This window comes from Ochlerotatus camptorhynchus, unplaced genomic scaffold, assembly GCF_037179485.1.
Source record: "Ochlerotatus camptorhynchus isolate MF236.1 unplaced genomic scaffold, CSIRO-AGI_Acam_v1.1 ptg000132l, whole genome shotgun sequence".
Taxonomy (NCBI): domain Eukaryota; kingdom Metazoa; phylum Arthropoda; class Insecta; order Diptera; family Culicidae; genus Ochlerotatus; species Ochlerotatus camptorhynchus.
In genome coordinates, this window is record NW_027040622.1 from 751194 (window position 1) to 775832 (window position 24639).

Genomic DNA, 24639 nt, shown 5'->3' on the forward strand with positions numbered 1-24639 from the left:
AGAGATCCGAAATTATTTCCAGTGTGCATTGGTATGAATTTATGTATTGAGATCAATTTTCTGTAAAATTAAGGTGATTCCATCAAATTCATTTGATTTCTGAAACAATCTTTTTTGTTAACTTGAATTATTTTGGAGGCGCATTTATTTAACGCTCATATTATCTCAATATACACGATAACATTTCAAGCGCATATGTTTTGGAACTTCTAAAAAGTAATATACTTTCTTTAAGATTTTCGCTAATGTCGCCATGAAACAAAATTGATTGCATGGTGATCTTGACACCAACACTCAAACCTATTTTTACCGCTAAAGATTTCCATTTGGAAAAAAAAGTTTCAGCAGAACAGAACAACAACAAGCTAATTTATGGCGGTTGCTTTGAAGCCAATACAAATTAAATTGGCTTTATAGCTGATTTTCACCAAAGCGTAATAAAACTGCTTGGATACAATATTACTCTTATAGAGGCTATGAGAACCTTTAGTAGAGTATAAGGCTTCCTGACAAAAGGTTTTAAGACAGCTTTATTGTGATTCTCAAGCATGCTTTATAAACCTTATCAAGAGTGGTCCACTAAGCTGTATGACGATCTTATAGCGGTTATCAAAAGGTTGTGCTGGAGCTATTAATTTTATTGGCGGTTTTATGAAATTGATCTCAATAACCACTAATAGAGTGCAATAAAACAAGAAATGCTACTTGGGCAGGGACCCTTATTCTATGCAGCGCTTTGGCAATGACTTTCCAGCTGCGCGTTGAACGCATTTATTGACGTCGATCGTTATCACGGCGCAATATCGATCTCCTCTTCGCTTCTGTTTGGACACCTTCTCGGCTCTCTCGATCATTATCCGAATTGCATCCACCGTTGATCTCCCTTTCCGGGATCCAAACTGCCTCTCCGACAATCCAAAACAAAAGGTGATAGAGATGATTAGGTTGAAGCATTGTTCCTCTCCGTTGAATTTGCGATGACGAAATCTCTTTAAAATTGAAAGTTTTCGGACCACAGTGCACTGCTTCAAATCCTGCAACGTGATTTTTTCAAGTGTATCTCGAAAAAAAAAAGCAATCATCGTCAATTTGATACCAATTGATATCGTTTTCCAATCTCCCATAGAGGCAGTAAAAGCCTTATCATCTGAGAGACGGAACAAGATATCGGGACGGGCAATTGTGCCACACTCAAGTGCCAATCGAACTCAGTCGATTGCGTTCCGTCGGTTGTGGTAGTGGAAGGATTAGAAGAATTTTACATTTAGGCAGACATTTTTGACTTTTCGAGAAATTATCTCGCGTGAACGATCGGGCTAGAAATGTGATAACAGAACATGGGATTTAGAGAAGAATTTCAGCGCAGCTGGGCGAGGTTTGGAGGTTTTTTGGTTGTTTTGATATTAGCTGGGACTGCCAATGTCAATGGTCAAGGTAATTTGATGGGGTTTAGTAGAAGAACCATCGATTTGAGCGGAAGGCGCTTGACAAATGATGAAATAAGGTGTCATGTTAGACATCGATGAAGTAGACACATTTTCTGGTGAAAAATCAATTAAGTGCTATGATTAGAATCTTATCTCGATGACGGCAACAGACGTTTTGCGTCTGTTTTGATTGACCGGAGCATTTTTGACGGTTGAGGCGCTGCTGGAGAACTTTTGATGGTTTCAAGAAAACATCTCAAAACATACAGTGAAATCATACTCCTTAGTTCATCTCAATCGCTATAAACGGAATGAACGATGATTCATTCAGCCTGCTTTCAGTTCTGCCAATCACCAATGATAAGATTAAACCCACTCGACTGATATATCAACTTCCTCAATTGAAAACAATCTTTCCTTAGATTGCTCGTCCGATACATTTAACTTCGATCTCACGACAATAGTGATCTACAATATCTCCGCCAAGCATGTGAACATGCCCATAGCTAGGTACGCAGTCGAGCATGTCTCTGGGGTCACCGTGTCAGAATTGCAGGGCTATGGGCTCTACATTACCGCTGAACTCAACGCAGAAGATCCCAACGAGCTGATCATTAGTACCAACGAAGCATTCAAGGACTTCCTACAGATCGAGACAATTCCACAGCTCGAAAGCCAGTTGTATTTCACGTGCACATCTGGATCGCGGTCAATTCGCATACGGGTAACGATCAAGGATGAAAACCTTTTTCCACCAACCTTCAGTAAGGCAGAGTACACCATCCAATTACCATTGCCGCTGCCCAAAAATTTCGATCTTACGCAGTACGTCGATGAGGTGAGATATTCGAAAATTGTAACTCATGCAAACTTAGTTGACCATCTCTCCTCTTGACCCCATTCCAGGGAAAGGGCATCATCGCCTACGACAACGATTTGATCGGAAATGAAGTCAGCTTCAAGATCGATGACAATCCTTACTTTCTAGTTGAGCAAGAACCGGGAGCTTCGAAGAAGCAGTTCATAGCTAGAATACGAACTAAGGAAACCTTAACGCGACTAGAAGAAAATCTCTCAGTGACGATCATCGGAACGGACGCTGGAGATCCTCCAAAGACGGGTAGTGCCGTGCTCAAAATTTCCGGCGATCCCTTGATACCGTACATTGAGCCGCCACAGTTTGTAGATCCACTGTACCGCATAATCTACAACCGATTGGAAACATTCTCCCCCATTGAAGTCAACTTAGTAGCTGGAACTTACGACAGCTCCTCCAGATTTATACTCAGCGGTGAGAATAGCGATATGTTTACTATCACGGAGAAGGGGGATCGCAGTGGAGCTTCCGTCACGCTGAGGACAGGTGTCACAATTCCGGAAACGATGAACTTCCTGAGCGTTGTAGTCACGGCCAGTAGGACAGGGTCCGAGTTGGATGGCCGAACGGCGATTGTGGTCGATGTGGAACAAGAAGTGAAAGTTCAACCTGCCTTTGAACAGTCAATCTACGCTGGGACTGTTGATCAGGACCGAGTGATCTCACTAGAGACAGACGTGAAGCTGATAGGTTCTACGGTTCTCGAAGGAGCTGACGTAAGCCTGGGTGGAGAAGATGCAGAATTTTTCACGTTTCTTGACAATGGTGGAACAATTACATTTAATGCTACTGATAACTTGACGGCGGAAGTTCTGCAGAAGAAGTTCTACTTCCATTTCACAGTGCAAGCAACTAAAGCAGACGTTGGAAGTGCCATTGCGTTTGTAGTTCTGGAAGTTCTGAAACAGGATGTGATCCTTCCAAAATTTGAGCAACCGTTCTACGAAGGAAGCCTAACTGAGGAAGGAATTGCAGAGATCCCTGAAGTAAAGATCACTGAAAATACCTACGTCGATAATATAAAGTTCAACAGTATGGGAGACACTGACCTCTTCTCAATCAACATTGCTGGTAACAAGATTACGCTGGTCCCTAAAGGAATTACCGAGGAAAATCTTAGTGGGAAACTATATCTGCTTGTCCGAATCAGTGCATCTCAAGAACAAGAGGTCCAGGCAGAAACGATCGTCATAATCAAGATCATTAGGCAAGAGATCATCACCCCGCAATTCGAAAACAATTTCCTCCAAAGTCAGCTAGTCGAGGAAAATCTTCAGTTCACACCTGTAAAGGTAGTCGTAAATCTTACCACATGGACAACCGCCACGGAAGTGTTCCTAAAAGATTCCAGAAACATTTTTGACCTGACTCCAACTACGATTCAAAACGAATACAGCATAAATCTTCGGAGTGGAGTAGAAATTCCCCGCGATTCACATCTCACGGTACTGGTCGAGGCCAACAACCCAAAGTCCAGTGCAGCTGCCTGTTTTGTGTTGATCGAAGTCATTCGTGTCCCGTTGGTTTCTCCAGAGTTCGAACAAACCGTTTACGAAGGCACCATAGACAGCTCCGGAAGTCTACAGGAACTGAAACTCAAGCTTAAGCCAGAAACCTACGACGACTCGATCGCCTTCAGTCTAGTAGATCAAGACTCGGACCTCTTCCAACTGCAAAAGCTGGAAACCAACGAACTGCTCATCACTTTCAACGAATCGACGACCATGGATGATTTGGCCAATCGCAGCAATCTACGTTTCAACGTTCGAGCTGTTAAATCCGGATCACCGGAAGTCTTGGTACCCGTTGTGATTTTCATCGAGAAGGCGGAAGTGCGCGTTCCACGCTTTGTGAAGCCGTTGTATAGATCATTTATCGGTCCTGAACTAGTTCTGGAACGATTTGAAACGATCCAGCTGGTAGAGGAAACTGCTGCACAAGGACTAGAACTGGAAATCCTTCAGAACAACACAGATCTGTTCATGGTGCAGATGGTGCAAGGAAATAGAATCACGATCGAGCTGAATAAGAACTTGACTTCCGATGACTTGGAAGGTCTGGATCGGTTGGAGTTCGTGATAGAGGTGACAAATCCGGGCGCTGGATCCGGCTTTGCTACGATTGTAGTTGACATTGTACGGGAACCTGTTGTAGTTCCTGAGTTCACGGAGGTCTCCTACTCCGGGACGCTTCAAGAAGGTTTTCAAGTGATGACTTTTACAGAAGAGATTACTTTGAAGCCAGGGAGCATAACAAATGACGTGCAATATGTAGTTGTGGGAGAAGATTCCGCTTTGGTGAAACTATCAATCAACGAAGATCTTAGCTTGAGTTTTTCTCTTCTGGAAGAAATCACCGTGGAACAGCTAAAACTCAAAAGTCAAATAAACTTCATTGTTCAAGCTTACAACCCAGGAAGCGTAGCCACATCTGCCAGCATTGTTGTTCGGATTGTTCGACCTGTACAGGTTGCCTTCAGAAAGTCATCCTTTAACGGAGTCCTAACCGAAGGTCAAACTTTGGTTGATTTCCAATCAGATCAAATACAATTTATGGAAGGTACACTTCTGGCAGGAGTCAGCTTTGAACTCTCTGAAGGAGAGTCTAATCTCTTTCTGGTTTTAATGACTGCAGAAAATGTCGTGCAGCTATCTTTGAATCCTTCAGTTATCTGGAATCAGATTCGATTCAATTATTACCTATCATTCAAACTGTCGGCAACAAATCCAGGATCGGATCCAGCAACTACCACGATCATAGTCAATATCGTCAATAACCCAGTGCCCACGCCAGTCTTCACCAAGACCTTTTACCGAGGTTCTCTTCAAAAAGGCATCCGCGAAGTGAGTTTTTCCGCTCCAGAGGTGATCACGCTACAAGCAGACACGGTCACGACCACTTTAGCCTACCAGGTCACCGAAAACGACGCCGACTTGTTCGACGTGGTCCGCGAGGATAACAAATTCAAGGTATCACTGAACGAAGCCCTGGACGAGCAGATCATCGAAGGCCGCGATCTTCTGAGTTTCAGAATCGAGGCCAACAACCAATTCGGTGCAACGGACAGCGCCACAATCATTGTGAGCATTCAACTGGAAGAGATCATAGCACCGGTATTCGTGGACGTAATCTACCGTGGATCGATCAAGGAGCAATCTTCGGATTTGTCTTTTTCAACTGAGATGAGGTTCCTATCGGGGACCGCAAATGGTAACACTGAAGTTGGATTAACTGCCGGCGATGCGGATTGGTTTTCGGCAACTCATGACAACTCCAAGGTGATCATTACAGTTAAGGACTCAAACTCAATCAAATGGGATGAGATAACCGACCGCAGCTTTTTAAGTTTTGCCTTGCAAGCTGTCAATCCGGGAAGTTCGTCAGCATCGGCTTTTGTGATCTTGGATATCCAAAGGACAGCTGTGATCACGCCAAAGTTCAAATCGCTATCGTTCCAGGGGAGCTTGAAGGAAGGATCACGTGAAGTGGACTTTTCCGAGGGAGCAGCGATCGAGTTGCAGGAAGGCAGTTTGATTCCAGGGCATCAGCTGTCATTGTCCGGCAGTGACTTCGAATTGTTTGAGCATGAGTTGGAGGGGCTTCAAGTGAAGATCACTCTTAAGGATAGCGTTACGAAGGATGATCTTGACGATCGTACGTATCTTCGATTCAACGTAGCAGTGACGAATCCAGGAAGCGAAACCGCAACGGCAAATGTTTTGGTAGATTTGGAGCGTGAGACTGCCCCTTTGAATGGTCCACTGTTTGAAAAGTTCTTCTACAATGGTTCTATAGGGCAAGATCTCATACTCAGTTTGGATGAGCCGATTGCGATTAAGCAGGAGACATATTCAGCTGATGTCCAGTACGAAATAGTTGAAACCAACAATGATCTTCTCCAAGTGGTCAAGCAAGGTCGAGAAGTCCTTGTGCAACTTGCGAGGCCAATCACGATTGATGATCTACAAGGTCCGCAAAGTCTCCACATAACCATCAAGGCCTTCAATGAACTGAGTGCAGAGAGTGTCTGCTTCCTTGTCATTTCGCTTCCAGAGGAGAGTCAAGGTAATAAGGATATCATTTTCTTCAAAAACGTCCATTATCCGTATTATTCTGTGATTTCAGAACCTTGTGCGTCCCCCGCACCACCTTCAGTCGACTGCACAGACTGTTACGATTGTACTTCGGGAGGTCCCTTAGATGATGTCCCCGTATTTGCATACGGCAACTACCGTTTCTTCTTTAAATCCGACAATACAGGTCTGATCGGTACCGTTAAAGCTACTGTGAAAGATCCTTCGACGATACTAGAGCACCGAGCAGACTTTACCGATGGTAAGAGCTATCCATTCAAATAACACATCACATTCTAAACGAGCTTCACGCTCTTAGCTTACCTCCGCTCCAGAGTATCCTTTTCGTTGGAGGGCATTCTTCGAGTAGAGCAACCTCTTCTTCCCGGTCAGTATACCTTCAAGGTCACAGCTCTCAACTCCCAGTCGCAAAAGCAATCTTCAGTCAACGTCCTGCTGGACATAACCCAAGACCAAGAGTGCCCAGCAAACCCGGAGGCACCGAAGATCACCACCGTCGAGAAACTTCTGCTCATTGAATCCCTCCAGGAGGAATCACCTCATCAGAACATATTCCCTTCCCAACTTGGCTCTTGCGAGTATGAACTGATCGACGAAAAGCCTTACCTTGGCTTTAGCTACTTTGAAATAGATTCTGAAACCCACTGGCTTACATCCCGTAGCTTCGATCGTGAAAACACGACCCTCTTCGATGGAATGATCATCCCACAGTTCCAGCTCCGACTGCATCTCGTTTGTCCAACTGATCCAAATCTACCACGCTTGATCAAACGATCGCTAATCGAAACCGGTGATCTAAACTATGCTCGAGATGTAACCGTGATCAACGTCATCGTGGTGGACATCAATGATAACAATCCTCAGTTTGTTGAACCACCAACATCAAACGACGCATTCCACATTGGATTTCCAGTTTCATCGATCGCCGCCGGGTTGATGCTTCCTCATCTGATCACCGTTCGAGCGGAAGATGCCGATGAAGGTTTGAATGCGGAAATTCGGTTCAGCTTGAGCAGCAATACTCACTTCGGAATTGAATCGGAAACGGGAATGATCTACCCGTTGAAGGATGCTATGAAAACGGATACTGTGACTACGATTGTGGTTACAGCTACCGATCGGGATGGAGCCAGTGACGGAAGATCTTCCTTAGTTCAGTTGCGCGTTCATCGATTGGAGGAAGATCATTTGGTCATGATGACTATTTTAGGGCAGGTGGATGCAGAAAACTTGATTCAACAGATCAATGCCAATACGAGGGGAGTTCAGGTGAAGGTGTTGACGCAGGCGAGAGTTCCCGAATTAACATCCGATAGCAAGTCCCTGAGGCAGTCTTCCTCCGAGGGAAGTATCCTTCGGATGATCGTTTACGCCTTCAACGGCCAAAATGAAGTGCAGAGTTCCGAAACGATTACAAGGTTAGTGATGAAGAGTAAATTTGAGCGCACAGTAATTGCAAGTGGATGTTCAATTTCAGCATAATTCAGTCGTCATCCGTTTCAACCATTGTAACTGCAGAGTCCTACACAAACGTGGCATGTTTGAACAATCCGGAATGCAGTGGATACCAATCCAGTGATGAAGCGAACGTTGGTCTCATCGTAGCCACATCCATTTTGGGAGTTCTCTTCCTGATTTCCACAGGCCTAGCCATCTTCCTATATGTACGATTCGTACGACCCCTGAACCGCGAACCGGCTAATCCATCGGACGTAGTTCAGTTGGAGAATGATTTCGAAATTTCACCACCCCCGTCTCCACCGATGTTGGCTGGAGGGAAGCTGAAAGCTACTGAAAGTCCCGAGATGGATGAACGGAAAACTTCGATCCAGATCCTGGGGATTACCGATCAGGGTGAGTGGATTTGATCATGCCGTTGGACATAACCTGAACGCATTGCCGTTCTGTTGCCTATTTCAGAATCCGAAGATTCCAGCATTCCCACGGCCCAGCTGGCGCACTCCCTGGATGATCGTCTAGAACGAGTTGACGAATACGGGACCATCTCTTCGCGGGATACCATCGAGGATTCTTCCTCGCTCTCAATGAATGAACCCCGAAACGTGAAATTCAACGAAATGGTCGAAAGAATAGAAGTCGTCGAACATCATCCGGAAGACCACCGAAAACACCGGGTGGACTTTGGTGATGACGATTCAGTCTACAGTGAGCGGATGTAGGTAGGCTTGTTAGTCTGTAGGCGTAGATTTATTGCATTACGAAACCTGGTATTTATAATAAAAGCTATTTTTACGAACTAAGGTAATGTTCGAAAACTTCAATCCGTTCGACATCCTCGCTGAATCGAATCGATTTTTTTCGCTGCCGATTTCCGTCAGGGGATTCTGCTTGGGGTTCAGTAGTGAGAACTGCTGTCGTTCCTTCACCTTCGTCTTCGTTAATGATGAGCATTCCCGAAAGCTTCGGAGCTAGACGATTGCTTCGGGATACACTGTCCGAGGAATCTGGAAAAGTATTACGGTCAAATCACGGCTGCTTGAATTTGATAAAACTCACAATCGACGGTAGCTCCATCGATGTCCTTCCTCTTTACCGGTGGGGTAGATCCAGCGTTCGTGTAGGGATTTTCCACGAGGACATTATCCGATTGGTTACTCGGATCGGAAAGTTGGCCGGGACTTACCAGAAGGCGCCACTTGAACCAGAAATAAGCCGACAGGGCACTGGTTGCTACGAACATTACGATAAATACGGACATGACCACAATGTACGGATAAACGGTGCAACCATCGTCGTCGTCCTCAGGCTGTTGATTGAAACATCCCAGTATTTCCAAATTGGAAACGGTCACGCCGTTGAGTGGCTCAAGACTTCTGAATAGTTATGAACAAGTAAATACAGTGTAAAAAAAAAAGATAGTTGAAAAGTTCCACGTCAAATGACGATTCGATACTATGCGACCTTCTCCGATTTGCATAATTGTTTGTTATGGTCAATCATTCACATTTTAGCGAAAAATGAATAGGAACGATTCTACGTTCTCTGATTTGCATAACACTTTGCATAATTATGTGTTATGGACAACCATTATCATTTTTGCAAAAATTCGGCCATTTAGGGTCTTGTATTTTTTTGTTTTTCAAAATGGCGTCTCTGACATTTCTCAATCAATTGTTGCATGAAAATGTCTCTTCTGATCGAAATAACATCTGGGAAAAAGTTGTTGAGAAAAGCAAAGTCTTTCTTTCTCTCGGTACTGGTCGAAGCCAACAACCCAAAGTCCAGTGCAGCTGCCTGTTTTGTGTTGATCGAAGTCATTCGTGTCCCGTTGGTTTCTCCCGAGTTCGAACAAATCGTTTACGAAGGCACCATAGACAGCTCCGGAAGTCTACAGGAACTGAAACTCAAGCTTAAGTCAGAAACCTACGACGACTCGATCGCCTTCAGTCTAGTAGATCAAGACTCGGACCTCTTCCAACTGCAAAAGCTGGAAACCAACGAACTGCTCATCACTTTCAACGAATCGACGACCATGGATGATTTGGCCAATCGCAGCAATCTACGTTTCAACGTTCGAGCTGTTAAATCCGGATCACCGGAAGTCTTGGTACCCGTTGTGATTTTCATCGAGAAGGCGGAAGTGCGCGTTCCACGCTTTGTGAAGCCGTTGTATAGATCATTTATCGGTCCTGAACTAGTTCTGGTACCATTTGAAACGATCCAGCTGGTAGAGGAAACTGCTGCACAAGGACTAGAACTGGAAATCCTTCAGAACAACACAGATCTGTTCATGGTGCAGATGGTGCAAGGAAATAGAATCGCGATCGAGCTGAATAAGGCCTTGACTTCCGATGACTTGGAGGGTCTGGATCGGTTGGAGTTCGTGATAGAGGTGACAAATCCGGGCGTTGGATCCGGCTTTGCTACGATTGTAGTTGACATTGTACGGGAACCTGTTGTAGTTCCTGAGTTTACGGAGGTCTCCTACTCCGGGACGCTTCAAGAAGGTTTTCAAGTGATGACTTTTACGGAAAAGATTACTTTAAAGCCAGGGAGCAAAACAGATGACGTGCAATATGTAGTTGTGGGAGAAGATTCCGCTTTGGTGAAACTATCAATCAACGAAGATCTTAGCTTGAGTTTTTCTCTTCTGGAAGAAATCACCGTGGAACAGCTAAAACTCAAAAGTCAAATAAACTTCATTGTTCAAGCTTACAACCCAGGAAGCGTAGCCATATCTGCCAGCATTGTTGTTCGGCCATTTAGGGTCTTGTATTTTTTTTTTCAAAATGGCGTCTCTGACGTTTCTCAATCAATTGTTGCATGAAAATGTCACTTCTGATCGAAATAACATCTGAGCCAAACTTGTTGAGAAAAGCAAAGTCTTTCTAGGAAAATATTCACAGATTTTTTTTTCGGAAGATCCGCTAACCTTTCGGAAATTCTATGGACTTCTTGGAATTTCTTTTATCTTCTCGATAGTTCAATGGGTTTCACGAATAATCGAATACCGACATGCTTAGGTTCAGTCTCCCGCAAGTCGTTCTCCAAATGGTCAACGATCACGGACATGTTTTCCAAACCCGAGCTCTACTGGATTCAGCTTCGATGTCTCATTTCATGTCAAAAGATCTTGCGAATCTGCTCTCCAGCTCGCAATCCAAGGTTGATGTGTCCGTAGCTGGAATCGGATAACCCCATCGAAAGATCAAGCGTGCAGTAACCACCACAATCCAGTCAAGAGTCGGATCGTTCTCTACAAAACTCCAATTGCATGTGATCGAGCACCCAACTGCTGATACACCCACCATGTACGTGCAGATTACTTCGTGGAAGCTTCGGAGCGTGCAGTTAGCTGATGCTGAGTTCCACATTCCCAACAAGACCTGACCTACACTCCGGTAAGAAGCTCGATCTAGGTCCAGACCTACCCCACATAATCTTGGCGTACTTTGGTTGGACATTCTGCGGTTCAACTTCTCAAGATTCCTCTAACTCGATGGTATGCCACATATCTAGCACTGATACACTGCTGGATGCCACTCTCCAAAGGTTTTGGGAGACGATTCCAAGCCAATCCGTTCATTCAACTACCGATAAGGCCTGTGGCAACCACAACCCGAGATCCCACCGGACGATACGTAGTTTGCCTACCGACCCGGAAGTCGTTTTGGGAAATTCGGAATCCATTGCCCAACGCCGATTCCTCAGCTTGGAACGCCGACTCGAGCGTGATCCTAGCACCAAATGCTCTTACCATCAATTCATGGAGGAATATGAGCATCTCGGACACATGATACGGCTCAACGATCCTGTGGACAACATGATACCGAAAGATAGCACATCATCAATTCAAGCTCTTGAGTACCACCACGAAGACGAGAGTAGTGTTTGATGCATCGTGTAAGACAGCATCGGGCTATTCGTTGAACGACCTACTATTTGTAGGACCAGTCTTTCAAGTTGATTTACTGTCACCCGTCATGCGGTTTGCTGCTGCCCCATTGTCATCAACGGTGACGTGGAGATGATGTACCGTCAGATGCTTCTCCACAAGGCAGACCGACCATATCACAGGATCAAATGACGCAAGGATGCATCCGAATCGATAGCCAGTAGCTAATAGTATCTAGTCACCAAAACTCTCCAAAAATTAACGAGTGATGCAGGTCACTTATTCCCTGTCGCTGCGGAATCAGTGAGCAAGAATGTTTACGTCGATAACTTTCTGTCAGGTGCCGATGATGTCGCAATCCGTCAGCACTCTCGGTCTAATCCGGGAACCTGGGACTGATATCTTTCGGTTCAAGGTGCAGTTACCTCTTCCAGCTGCTGTTCTCACCAAGCGTAGGAGCATGTCCTACGTGACTCAAATCTTCGATCCATCTCACTGCTACGAAAGCGAAGCTCTTCATGCAATATCTCTGGGCGTTGAAATTCTCTGATAACGAACGCTATGATTGGGACCAACCTTTGCCTCCAAAAATACAGCAAGAGTGGAAAGAGTTCCACACTCCCATCGACCTGCTTCGTGAAGTTCGAGTTCCTCGATTTGCTTCCATCACTTGCGCCGTCAGCATCGAGCTCCATTTCTTTGCTGTTGTGTCAGACAAGGCCTACAGGACGTGTTGCTATGTTCGTACGCAATATATAGAAGAAGTATCCGTGAAACTTCTGGTCTCCATATCCAAAGTTTCGCACCTAGCAGCAGCTGTACAATAAAGTCGCTTCGTCGTTGAAAACGATTCCACCTGCTTTCTTCTGGTCAGACTCAATCACCGTGATACAGTGGCTACGATCATCACCTGGACGTTGGAAAACGTGGCCAACCGTGGAGTCAATTCCAATCTGCTACCCCAGTCTATAAGTGGAACCACGTAGTTGGTTCCGACAATCCCGCTGACGACATCTCCAGAGGATTTTATCCAACTGAACTTCTGCACAAGAGAAGGTGGAGGAATGGTCCATATTGGTTGAAGATTCCACCTGAACTTTGGCCTGCAGAAGCGCTCCCAGCGAAAGAAATAACAGAAATGTCCCAAGAATGCCGCAAGATTCCAATCGTATCGATGACAGCTTTTCCAAACTTCACCGTATGGTCGCATGGTGGTTGCAATTCCTTCAAGCTCTTCGTGACTGTGCAATTCTTTGTCATTCGAATGCAATCAATCCAGGTGTGCCCAAAAGGTCAACTAAATCATGTCAGCCACTCAACTCTGACGAACTCCACTCGAGTGAATGCGTCCTGTGTCGACGAGCGCAGCAACTTCCAAGAAGAGCGCAACGATCTTGTCGCTCGTACAAACGTATCGAAATCGATTCCATTGAAGTGGTTGAAGCCCTACGTTGTTGAAGTTGGATTGATTCGCGTCGAAGAATGCCTCGACAATGCCTAACTACCCGAGTCTACCAATTACCCTACTGTCCCAAATGCCAAGCATCCGTTAACCAGCATGCTCCCTGTGCACTGTCACAAAACGTTGCTTCACGCTGGACCGTAATTGATGCTGACTACCCTCCGCCAGAAATTTTGGATTCTGGGCAGATGAAACCTCGTCAAATGCACGTATCATCAATGCATCACTTGCTTCCGAAGCAAGCCGAAATTGATTCAGCAAACTGTAACAGATTTAACAGTATCCCGTGTCACTCCGACGCGTCAGCTTTCCGTTTGTGGTGTAGACTACTGTGGGCCGTTCTATGTCAAACCGGCAATCGGGGAGCGAGGTCCAACGAAGGTGTATGTAGCAATTTCCATTTGCTTTTCCACACGATCCGTCCACATTGAAGGGGGAAGATTACAGCGCTGCACTCCGATAACGCCACGACCTTCAAAGGAACTTCACACGCCTTGCATCGAGTGTATCAAATGCTAAAGCAGGACGCCACTGACCGAAATCATATCCTTTCCTGGTGCGCAAAACCCGAGATCCGGTGGAAGTTCATCGCACCACGCGCGCCTTATTTTGGAGGCCTCTGGGAGACTGCGGTGAAATCCGCGAAGACCCACCTCCTCAAGGAAATAAGCAATACCAGTCTTGTCTACGAGGACATGCTCACTAGAGTGATGCAAAATTTGAAATTTTCGCTCAACAATACTTAAACGATTCCAAATCGGATCCTAACTAAGCTCTCAAAATTTGAACCCATTTGGTGAGAAACTGAGATGGCACAAACCATTTGAAGTTTGTATAGAAATTACTATGGTAAAACCAAGATTTTTGTTCATGTCTATCTAATAATTCACCATATCAGTCACTGCACTTGTAGGAAATTTTCTATAAGAATGGCTATCGAACTATTTCGCAGCTCAATATGGAAAACGACTAGAAGGCAATGAACAAAAAGTTGAGATTTCCCATAGTAATTTACATGTAAACTTCAAATGGTTTGTGCGAAGTCTGTTTCTAACCAAATGAGTTGTAACTTTTGGAGGCTAATCACGACCCGATTGGAAACCATTTAAGCACTGTGGAGCTAAAAAGTCAAAATTTGCATCAGTCTAATGTTCACCTTACTAGCTCAGGTTGAGATGTGCCTCAATTTGCGACCATTAACGCCACTGTTATCGGAACCATCGGACCTGGAAGCTCTGCGTTCCAGTCACTTTTTTGTTAGGTTCCAACCTCCAATCCGTTCCCGAAGCAACATCGTCAGAGTGGTCACGCTGAAGACTGCCTCTTCGGACAACGTCGTGCGATTCGTCGCGCAGATTGCTTTGCTACCAATACCCAACGATCAGTCCGATACAACAGTCGGAGACCATTAGAGCAGTACCAAACTGATCCGGAAACCTACCGGCAGAACTCCACAATGTCAACGTCATTCCGTCTTTTCTGATGCCGATTTCGCTCTGATGCCCATATCGCTCTGGACCACGCCCGACGTTGAAAGGAAAACGAAAATCCGAAATGTATTCTGAATCCTTTCCGGATGCCCCCCTTCCCGCATAAATACGAACTATAACTTGACCTTACCGAAAATGGTTAAAAATGGCTTATAGTCCCTGCTAAACTTCAACCGAAATGGTTGTGGAACTTAACATGAACGTTTGTGCGTTAAATTTTCAACCTTATGTATTATGGTTTTTTGGAAGTAGACCTTACAAGTAATGGGTTGTTAAGAACCATTATCATTCAAAATTCTTGTTTTCTCCATATATTTTCGGAAAGGAATGATATTAGAACCTTTTTATTTAGTATTCGATTACTTTAATGGAAATAGTTATGGTAATCAGTAAGGTCCATAAATGGTTTTGTAAGATCGATCAACTTTATGTGGAATATATCACGAATAATTAATTATGTAAATTATTGATTGCCAATTCGCGATTCCACGTAAAGTTGACCGATAATACAAAACCATCCATTGACGCTACTGACTACCATAACCATTACCATTAAAGTTTTCAAACCATAAATAAAAAAGGTTCAAATATAAAAATCTATTTCCGAAATGTATGGAGAAAACAAAAATTTTGAATCGTAATGATTCTTAACAACTCATTATTTGTAAGGTCTACTTCCAAAAAACCATAATACATAAGGTTAAAACTTTATCTCACAAACGTTCATGTAAATTTCTATAACCGTTTCAGTTAAAGTTTAGCAGGGATTACAAACAATAATGAACCATTTTCGGTAAGGTCAAGTTATGGTTCGCGTTTATGCGGGTTCCCCCGAGCACAATCGTAGAAAGAGGCCTATGTGAGGACCAGCGACGACAAAACAACGCCGATATCATAAAGTTTCGCTGATTCCACTGAATTGGAACCCCCGGACACCCGATGGACCCCCAGATCCCACACCAAGAGCCCACCCACAGACCAACGTTAATCGACCCCGAATAATATTCAAATTAATCGAAAATAATTACATTTTTTTTTTAAATAGACGTAACACTATTTTTATTTTAAACATCGACATCGCATGACTTCTATCAGTTCTGACATATTTGATATTAAAATGGCGTCAGACACACGTTACTCCGATTCCAAAAATACCTATATTGTGGGGTATTTGACAGCCAGGATCAAAGGTCTCCCCAAAATCCACAAACCGGAGTTCCCAGCGAGTATCCCACAACCAGTTGGTACCCCACCCACAAATTAGCGAAGTGGCTAGTCACAGAATTTCAGAGTATGCCGAATCAGTTCCAGAGTAAAGCAGTTAGTAACACCCAGGAGTTCGCCCAGCAACTACAATCTTCAGGAGACATCAACCAGGACGAGATTATGGTATCTTTCGACATCACAGCTCTTTTTCCCAGCGTACCGGTCAAGAAGGCGATCAACCATTTGGAGGACTGGCTATTAACACAACGGCACTGTTGGCTACTGTTGGATTTTATGTGTTCTTTAAAGGACAAAAAAATATACATCCCGGTTTCGCAGAAATTTTCGAACATTTCCCAGAATATGGCTCATAAACCGGTGCATCCATAGTTTTGGCAAGCTTATTCCATTCATGGATGTTTTTGACGACACTGCCACTTACCTTCATCCTCTTAATAATAGATAAAAATCTCTCGGTTTGAACTGGGGACAATTAGGTGGGTTGAGTTCTTTCCGAATAAACTGAATCCCATTGGTTTCATGTCACTGTAGCACAGCTTTACTGTAATGATAGTTCGCAAGTTCTGGTCAAAACATGGCAAGTTGCTTGTGGGATAGGATGAATGGAAATATTCGCGTTTGGAGACATTCCGTCCTGTAATGCTCTGAATTGAATGTCTTATCCGTGATGAAAGTCTTTGTCCGCTTACTGCAGCTACACATGCCCTGCCAGATCATGTATTTACGTGCAAATTTATCTGCAAACACAAACTTAAATTTGGCAGGAACATCTCCCCGAGCCTTAGCCAAGTAAAATTGTTGTCCCGGTAGCTGTTTGAAATCGGCCATCACGTAGGTTTGTCATCATCGATGACAGCCCTTGAATTTGGTCAACACATGATCATACAGCTGGTACGGATTCTGGCCACATTGTTCTGCTTTTGATCCCTATTTGGTTGTCTGCATGCACGGTATGACTTGAAGCCTGCCTGCGTGCGGCACCGAACTTTTTGGCCAAATCGCCCTTGCTTTGTGGCTTGCGATCCGTCGAAATAGTTTCTCTGTACTTTTTCAGCACACGCCACACGGTCTGTCTGGAAAAACCCATCACTTTTGTACGCTTAGGTCCAAATAGTAGAAAAAAGCAAAATTGTAAGAGATCTAGGTGTAATCCTAGACTTCAAACTAACTTTTATAGAACATTATAATACTATCATTACTAAAGCAAACAGAATGCTAGGCTTCATCAAAAGGTTCAGTCATAATTTCGAAGACCCATACACTATTAAGCTTTTATATACCACATATGTAAGGCCAATTCTGGAATACTGCCACCTAGTATGGAATCCATACATTTCCATACACGAAGAACGCATAGAATCTGTCCAAAAACAATTCCTTTTATATGCTTTACGTAAATTGAATTGGACTGCATTTCCATTACCATCTTATGAAGCGCGCTGCATGCTCATCAATATACAAACACTTAAGGAGCGCCGCCAATTTGCAATGCTTTTCTTCATCAACGACATTATTTCAATGCGCATAGATTCGGCAGAAATTCTCGCACAATTAAATTTTTACACACCTTGTCGATATCTTAGAACACGGAATTTATTTTCAGAAACATCGTACAGAACAAACTAAAGGGTGTCCACGATGAAATTGCCACACTATGAAATTGCTCTAACTTTTTAACCGTTGGGTAGAATTTAATGAAAATTTGGGTGGATTTAGTTCATAGTGCATTATTTACATCCTGCAAGTTTTAAAGTCCTGTGATCAAAACTCGCGGAAATGGAGTCGAAAGAACAGCTCGTGCGTGATAAAATCTTGCGCATTCATCACGAGAACAAGGATCTCTCGCATCGTTCCATCGCTAAAACGTTGGGAATCGTGAATTCCACGGTTTCGCGAGTGATTAAGCGGTTCGAGGAACGGTTGACCACCGATCGGAAGCCCAGAAGTGAAGGAAAAAGTATTCCGTACAACACCAAAAATCACAACCGCGTAGTTGGGGCCTTCAACCGAAATCCGAACGCCTCCGTTAGGGATGTGGCTAAGAAGCTGCACCCAAGCCGAAGTTTTGTCCAGAAGGCCAAAACTAAGGCTGGGCTTCGAACTTTCAAGGTACAAAAGGCCTCTAATCGCGACGAGAAGCAGAACAAGTCCGCCAAAACCCGTGCCAGGAAGTTGTACCTCAACATGCTGACGAAAGTTGAATGCTGCATCATGGACGACGAAGCATATGTGAAGGCCGACTTCAAACAGATCCCCGGCAACCTGTTTTTCACGGCCAAGGATAAGTTCAGCGTTCCGGAGCATGTCCGCACTCAGAAGATGTCCAAATTTGCGAAGAAATTCCTGGTTTGGCAAGCCATCTGCACGTGCGGGAAGCGGAGTGCACCTTTCGTGACCCAGGACACGATGAACGGACAGGTGTACAGTACATAAAAGAGTGCCTCCAGAAGCGGCTGCTTCCTCTCCTGAAGGCCCACAACGTCCCAACAATCTTCTGGCCGGATTTGGCCTCATGCCACTACTCCAAGGACGTGCTGAAGTGGTATGCGGACAAAAATGTGCCGAAAATGTTCAACCCTCCCAACACTCCGGAGCTCCGCCCCATCGAGAAGTACTGGGCGATTATGAAGCAGCACCTTCTTAAACGACCTAAGGTAGTGAAGACAGTCGAGGAACTGAAGAAAGTATGGGTTTACATGCAAAAAACGGTTGATTCACAGGTTGTGCAGAATCTTATGGCCGGGGTTAAGGCCAAGGTGCGGGCATTTGCGTATGGACTGTAAATAAAATACGAGTAAAATATTAAAATGAAGTTTAATAGTTATTTCTCAATCCCTGAAAATTTGATGGCAATCGGATGAAAACTCGAATTTTGCGAATTAATTTTGTGTGTGGCAATTTCATCGTGGACACCCTTTATGCAAAAAATAGCCCAATCAATCGAATGATGCGCCTATATAATTTGCATTGCGGAACTATTGACATCACTATGTCCAAGCAGCAAATACAAACTAAGCTAAAACAGAATAGAATTAATGCATAGTATGTAAGTAAACATTGTAATAATCATTGTATGTAGTCTACACTGGCTTGACGAAATGGAAATAAATAAACATTAGACCAAGACGGTTTTATGACAGGTGGGCAGGAACTCACGGTCTCCCAGTGTTGGTGAGTTCTTTGCCGTTAATGTTCACGAAAATTTCACTATTTTGCTATACAGAAATTCAAAACAAAAATTTTTATCTGCGGATTTGAACAGTTTTTTACCTGTTTCATACTACCGGAAGGTGTATGCTGGTCACAAATGCCGTGCCAAACTGATTTCCTACTCAATTAATCAATCTTTGATGTGAAATTCGCTAATAAACACGAGGCGCATTTCTTATAGCAAACATGCCATAACAAAATGGGCATGGTTCATTTTAGTAAACAAACTAACACTTCTTCCGACTGTGGCACCTATGTATTAGGCGCCGAGGGTCCAGACCACGAGGGGTTTTCCAAATGACTTCGCACAATTATTTTTTTCTTTATTCTTCCATGTTAAGTTTCGAACTGCACTACAAAAGAATCAAAAATGTTTGTTCCAATTCTAAGTGGGCAACATCGATAATGAAATGTGGTGATTTATAGCAAATTTCACTCATTTCAACGCACTCATTTCGCTGAGATCTCAGCAAAATTGACATTTTATTTCTGAGTCTCGGATACTGCTAAGCTGAATCTCAGCAATGAAATGAAATGTTTGCTGAGATCTTCGTAAAATGATCTAACAAATTAAAGCTTAAAAATTTGGTGATGTGACGTCACGATTGAACAAAAGTTTGTCACATTTGATCACATTTTCTTAAACTCCTTTCCCCTAGACACGTGACGTCATTAATGGATGCTCCCTTATTGTGAATTTATGCACAGAAATACATTTTTAGACCTCCAAAATCGTTTACTGTGCAACATTCTACTGCAATAAATATTTAATAAAAAAGTTAAAAATGTGCCTAAATGATGATTTTTGTTATATTCTTAGTGTCCAACTTGAAGGTGGCATGTTTTATAACTTTTTTAGTTAAAAATATTTAAAAGGTTTATTTTACATGGAATATACTACCGTGCAGTGCTGAGATTTGTCATTGTCATTGACAGACTTTTGCGCGATATTGACAAAATTGTTTTTCACATAGTCAATGATAGACTTGATCCTCAAAAAAATCTTTGTCAAAATCTCATTCATTTTTTCGTCAATGACAAAGATTCACCTGGTAACAGAAAGGGTAATTTCTTGCATTCTGAGACACATTATTGTTATCCAAGCTATTCAGGCCGTAGATGCTTGTTCACTTTAATGGCTCCATGTAATTGTTTTCCTCAAGCCATTTAATTTCATTTTAAATTTAGCTAATAAACAAATCAGTATATGTTCGTCACTGACAAAAATGCCACTGACAATTGACATGGTTTGCCTTGACGATGACTCTTAGCTCAAACGAGTGACCTAAGCAGAATTTTGAGTATCACCGTGTATTGTCGAAATTGTGCAGCACTGCTACCGTGTATATTTTTCCAGATAAGGAATTACTTTTTCTACAACTTTAATTTAATTGGAATTGACATTTTCGAGTTAGTTTTATGCGCGATTCAAAATGGCCGAAGTTTAGCAAAAATGTGAATGATTGTCCATGTTTCATGCAAATCGGAGATGTTCGAGGCTAATTTTTTTGCAATTCGGCCTGGAAATGCTCAGTTTTGAGAACTTACCTCGCAAGATCTTCAGATGATACTAGTTCTTTTTTCCGGTCAAAAGCAACAACAATCAGCCTCTGAACTGTATTGGAATCGGTTTCCCTTGTTCTCGCGTCCACCAACGATGTATAACCTCCAGTAACGGTTCGAATAACGAACCCACTTTGCGTTTGCAGCTTATCGATGTATTCAACCAATTGATGCTCGTCCACTCCTTCCACCTGCAGCACTGACAGTTGATAAGACACAGCTGGAACGACCTGAATCTTCAACTTGGCAACATTACCATCGGCGGCACCGTCTCGGTCGGTAGCCAATATTTCCAGCTGGATAACTTCTTCACCATCTAGAGCATTCTTCATCGGATAGACAACGCCTGTCTTGGGATCGATGCTGAAGTGGTCATTTTGAGTTACACTGAACCGGATGACGGAGTTCAAACCAGCATCCAGGTCGTTGGCAGTCACCTGCAACAGTCTGGAAGGTAACAATCGCTCCGAAATACGTGCAACAGGAAAGGCAAATACGTCGTCTTGCTTCGGGAATGTGAAAACCGGAGCGTTATCGTTGATGTCGTCTACAAAGACGCTGATGTAGGTAGTATCTACTGAGTATGGAATCTCGTCGACGAACACTGGAGGTGAAACTGCATCACCTTCAGACGGCGGACAATTCAGTTGTAGAACCAGCTGAAACTGTGGAAGGTCTACATCTTTGAACAAATCTACATCTTCCCTGTCAAATTCCGAAGATACAATCCAATTGGTCAATTCGTCAACGTGGAAAATACTCTCGGTTCGATTCGGAATTTGATAAACAATTCCATACCAGCAATCATCAACCTTGCTAGGAAACACCTGTGTATGTATCCGTTCTTCTTCCAAATGAAGAATACTCAACGTTTTCTCCACTACAGTACCGTTCACACCCCCCTCCGGTGGCGCTGATTCCTTCAAATCAATCAGAATCACACACTCAGAAGTCTGCAATGCAGACCTCTTCGCCTCCACCACTACACTCAAGAAATACTTTCCCTTGGGCGGCTTCGGTTCTTTGTTCAGAACCACTGTTGCTTTGCTCTTATCTTCTGCAGCACTCAACTTAAAGTACGACGCATCCTCGCCCACCAAAGTATATTCCACTGCTTCGTGCACCGTTCCAGGAATCAACTCAACCACTACGGCATTCCCCGCTTCCGAATCGAAGTCCTCCTGAACAAAAGTCCTCTTGAACGCCGGTGGATCGTTATACTCGATCGTCAAATCCGGCTTGATAATCACCTTCGCACTAACACTTTTCGCCGGAACCCCCTGATCCGTGGCCACAATGTCCAACTCAATCACCTCCGGTAGCTTCAATACCTGCTCTTTCAACTTCAACACCCCTCGGAAAACTTTCGGACTGACTTTTACCGATTCCACTTTGACGTACTGATTATCACCTACCGCAAAGTCCACCGTATTATTCACCAAGTCGTGATCTACTGCAACCACCCCTTTCCCATCATCAATAAAAGGACTCAAATCGAAGTTCTTCGGCAAGGGTAGCGGTACCGTCGTTTCGTACTCACTTCGGGAAAACTCCGGAGCATGATTGTTCGCTTCCAGCAGATCCTGGTAGTAGCTACCAACCAAAGATCCCGTCTGACAAGTGAACGTAATCAACAGGTTTAGCCGGGTCGTCACTTCCAGTTTCTCGTATTCTACAAACTTGGCAGCGGTGGTGAAGCTGAGCAGATTATCTTCTACTTTGACCTGCAGGTATTCGTTGGTCGTGCTCGCCGATAGGGTTTTCGATACGACGAAACTGGCGATTACTTGGTTTGGTTGGGTCGTGAGATCCAACTGTTGCGATATATTATAGTGGCGGGTGAAGTTGTACGTGTCCGATTGGCAATCTGCAAATAATTCAAAAGATGGCGTAAGTTGAAAAACAACTCCAAGTATGAATTTTACCTTGCGATAACACTAAGCCAATCATCCCTGCTACCAGAGTCCAACCTCTAATGGGGATCATCGTTTTTCGGTGTTGGATAAATGAATGGCCAAAGCGAACTGATCCGATGGAGATAGTTAGCTACGATGCATGTAATGATTGTGCGCTCAAGTGCTGTTATCGTTCACCACTCAAGTGGTGAGGGAAAGTCTCTTTTTTTACGTTGCTAAAACTAAACTACCTACACGTAGTTTCCATTGGTTGAATCCTTTAACTTTCATTGGATGACCAGTAATGATGGCAACGCGTAGAAAAATCAAATGACGATTGTTTGACAACTATTTTCATAAGACCATCATGACGCGTAATAACAGGAACCAGGGCTCTGAATTAATTCATTTATTAAGAGTCAAATGCGGAAGCTTTACGGAGCCGAAATTTATTATACTTTTTACTATGTTTCCTAGAGTTAGTACAAGAGGGGTCCGAATACTCGCGGCACACTCGAGGTTATGGGCTACAATCTATTAACAGGTAGGGAATGTAGGGTACGGATGAATCCAATAATAAAATAAATAAGTCTAAAACTATTGAATTACAAATTCATCATTCGATTAATAAAAGAAAAAGGGAAATAAGCTGTTCTATATCACTGAGAATATTCTCTCCTCTGATAGATTGCCAGTACGGTTCTATAACACTGGGAAGTTGCTCTCCTCTGATTGGTTGGAAGTACAGATCTTTTAGGTATTCAAGCGATATTCGTTGCTCGAGTCAATCATTCTATTCTCGGACGCCGAACAGTGCGAACCTCGCACAGCTAACCATAGCAGAGCGCACCCCGCAGAGCTGACCGTAGCAGAGCGCCACAGACCAGTCGTCAAGTCGGAGTCCATCTATATAAGACGGGCTGCCGGTCTCATTCCGTCAACAACATCATTCTCTGCTTGATCGTCAAGCAGTTCAGTTCGGTGTTAGCTCGCTCTCTCGAGTTGTTTGAAAAGTTCGTGGCGATAGTGTTCGCGCTCTCTCTTTCGCGGTTTGTTGTGCGTGTGTGTGTGTGCCCCGTAATAGGGAAGCATCGGTCACGAAGCCCGGCGAAGGTCCAGAACCCCGGTGAAGGAAGCTCCGGTGTGCCTACCTCGAACAGGTTTGCTGTTCTCCCCATGGATGGGAATATCCAGCCAGCTGTGTTGGAAAAACGCAGCAAGAAGAGGAAGAAGAATCGAGGCCAGTCCGATGGCACGATTGGTCGTGACGATGCCTCTGCGACGAACGGAGATTTCGGTGACGGTGCCGATAAAGAAAATGCTGCCGACATGAGCGCGGCAAGAGTGAAGCTACCTCCGCTGGTAGTGAAAAATGCCCATCTCAACGAGCTCATCGCGGATCTGGCGTCGCTGGGCGTCAAAGCCGAATTCAAATTGGGCAGAGTCGGCACCAAGGTGGTGCTCCGTACCAAAGCGGAGTATGACTTGGTCATCGCCCACCTGAGGACTTCCAAGGTGGAATTCTTCACCCACGATATCCCCGGTGAAAAACCGTTCAAGGTCGTCATCAGGGGCCAACCAAATTTCGACCCGAAGTTTATCGAACATGAAATCAGGGACCGGTACAAGCTGGCCCCAAGTGCCGTGTATCGAATGACAAGAAGAGACGAGAATGTGAAGGCGTATCCGGATAGCCTTTTCCTGGTACACTTCCAGAAGGGAACGGTGACACTCAACGCACTGAAAGCCATCCGGACCATCAATTCCATCATCGTTCGCTGGGAGCCATACCGTGGCGGCCATCGCGATGTGACTCAGTGCCAGCGGTGTCTGAACTTCGGACACGGTACCCGCAACTGCAACATTAAGCCACGCTGCGGAAATTGCGCTCAAGACCACGCCACCTCCGAATGTGCTGCGGATGAAGCTGTAGCGTCCAAATGCGCCAACTGTGGTGGTGCTCACCAAGGATCCAATAAGCAATGCCCTAAACGCGAGGACTTCAAGCGCATCTGAAATCAAGCGTCCACCAACAATC

At 44.1% G+C, this 24639-nt stretch overlaps 2 protein-coding genes across 2 annotated transcripts; one reads left to right on the plus strand and one right to left on the minus strand.

Annotated features, from left to right (window-relative positions):
• The first annotated feature begins 1237 nt into the window (after positions 1-1237).
• On the plus strand, positions 1238-8653 carry LOC135700309 (uncharacterized). Its single transcript, XM_065220776.1, has 7 exons — positions 1238-1434; positions 1850-2265; positions 2334-6369; positions 6430-6639; positions 6697-7816; positions 7876-8252; positions 8319-8653. Exons 1-7 carry the CDS (start codon positions 1338-1340, stop codon positions 8576-8578), a joined length of 6516 nt encoding a protein of 2171 aa, XP_065076848.1. The 5' UTR covers positions 1238-1337; the 3' UTR covers positions 8579-8653.
• LOC135700316 (protocadherin alpha-11-like) lies at positions 8601-22708 on the minus strand. Its single transcript, XM_065220791.1, has 4 exons — positions 22632-22708; positions 20692-22573; positions 8916-9232; positions 8601-8863 (listed from the first exon to the last, which is right to left on the minus strand). Exons 1-4 carry the CDS (start codon positions 22690-22692, stop codon positions 8649-8651), a joined length of 2475 nt encoding a protein of 824 aa, XP_065076863.1. The 5' UTR covers positions 22693-22708; the 3' UTR covers positions 8601-8648.
• Between the last annotated feature and the right edge of the window lie 1931 nt (positions 22709-24639).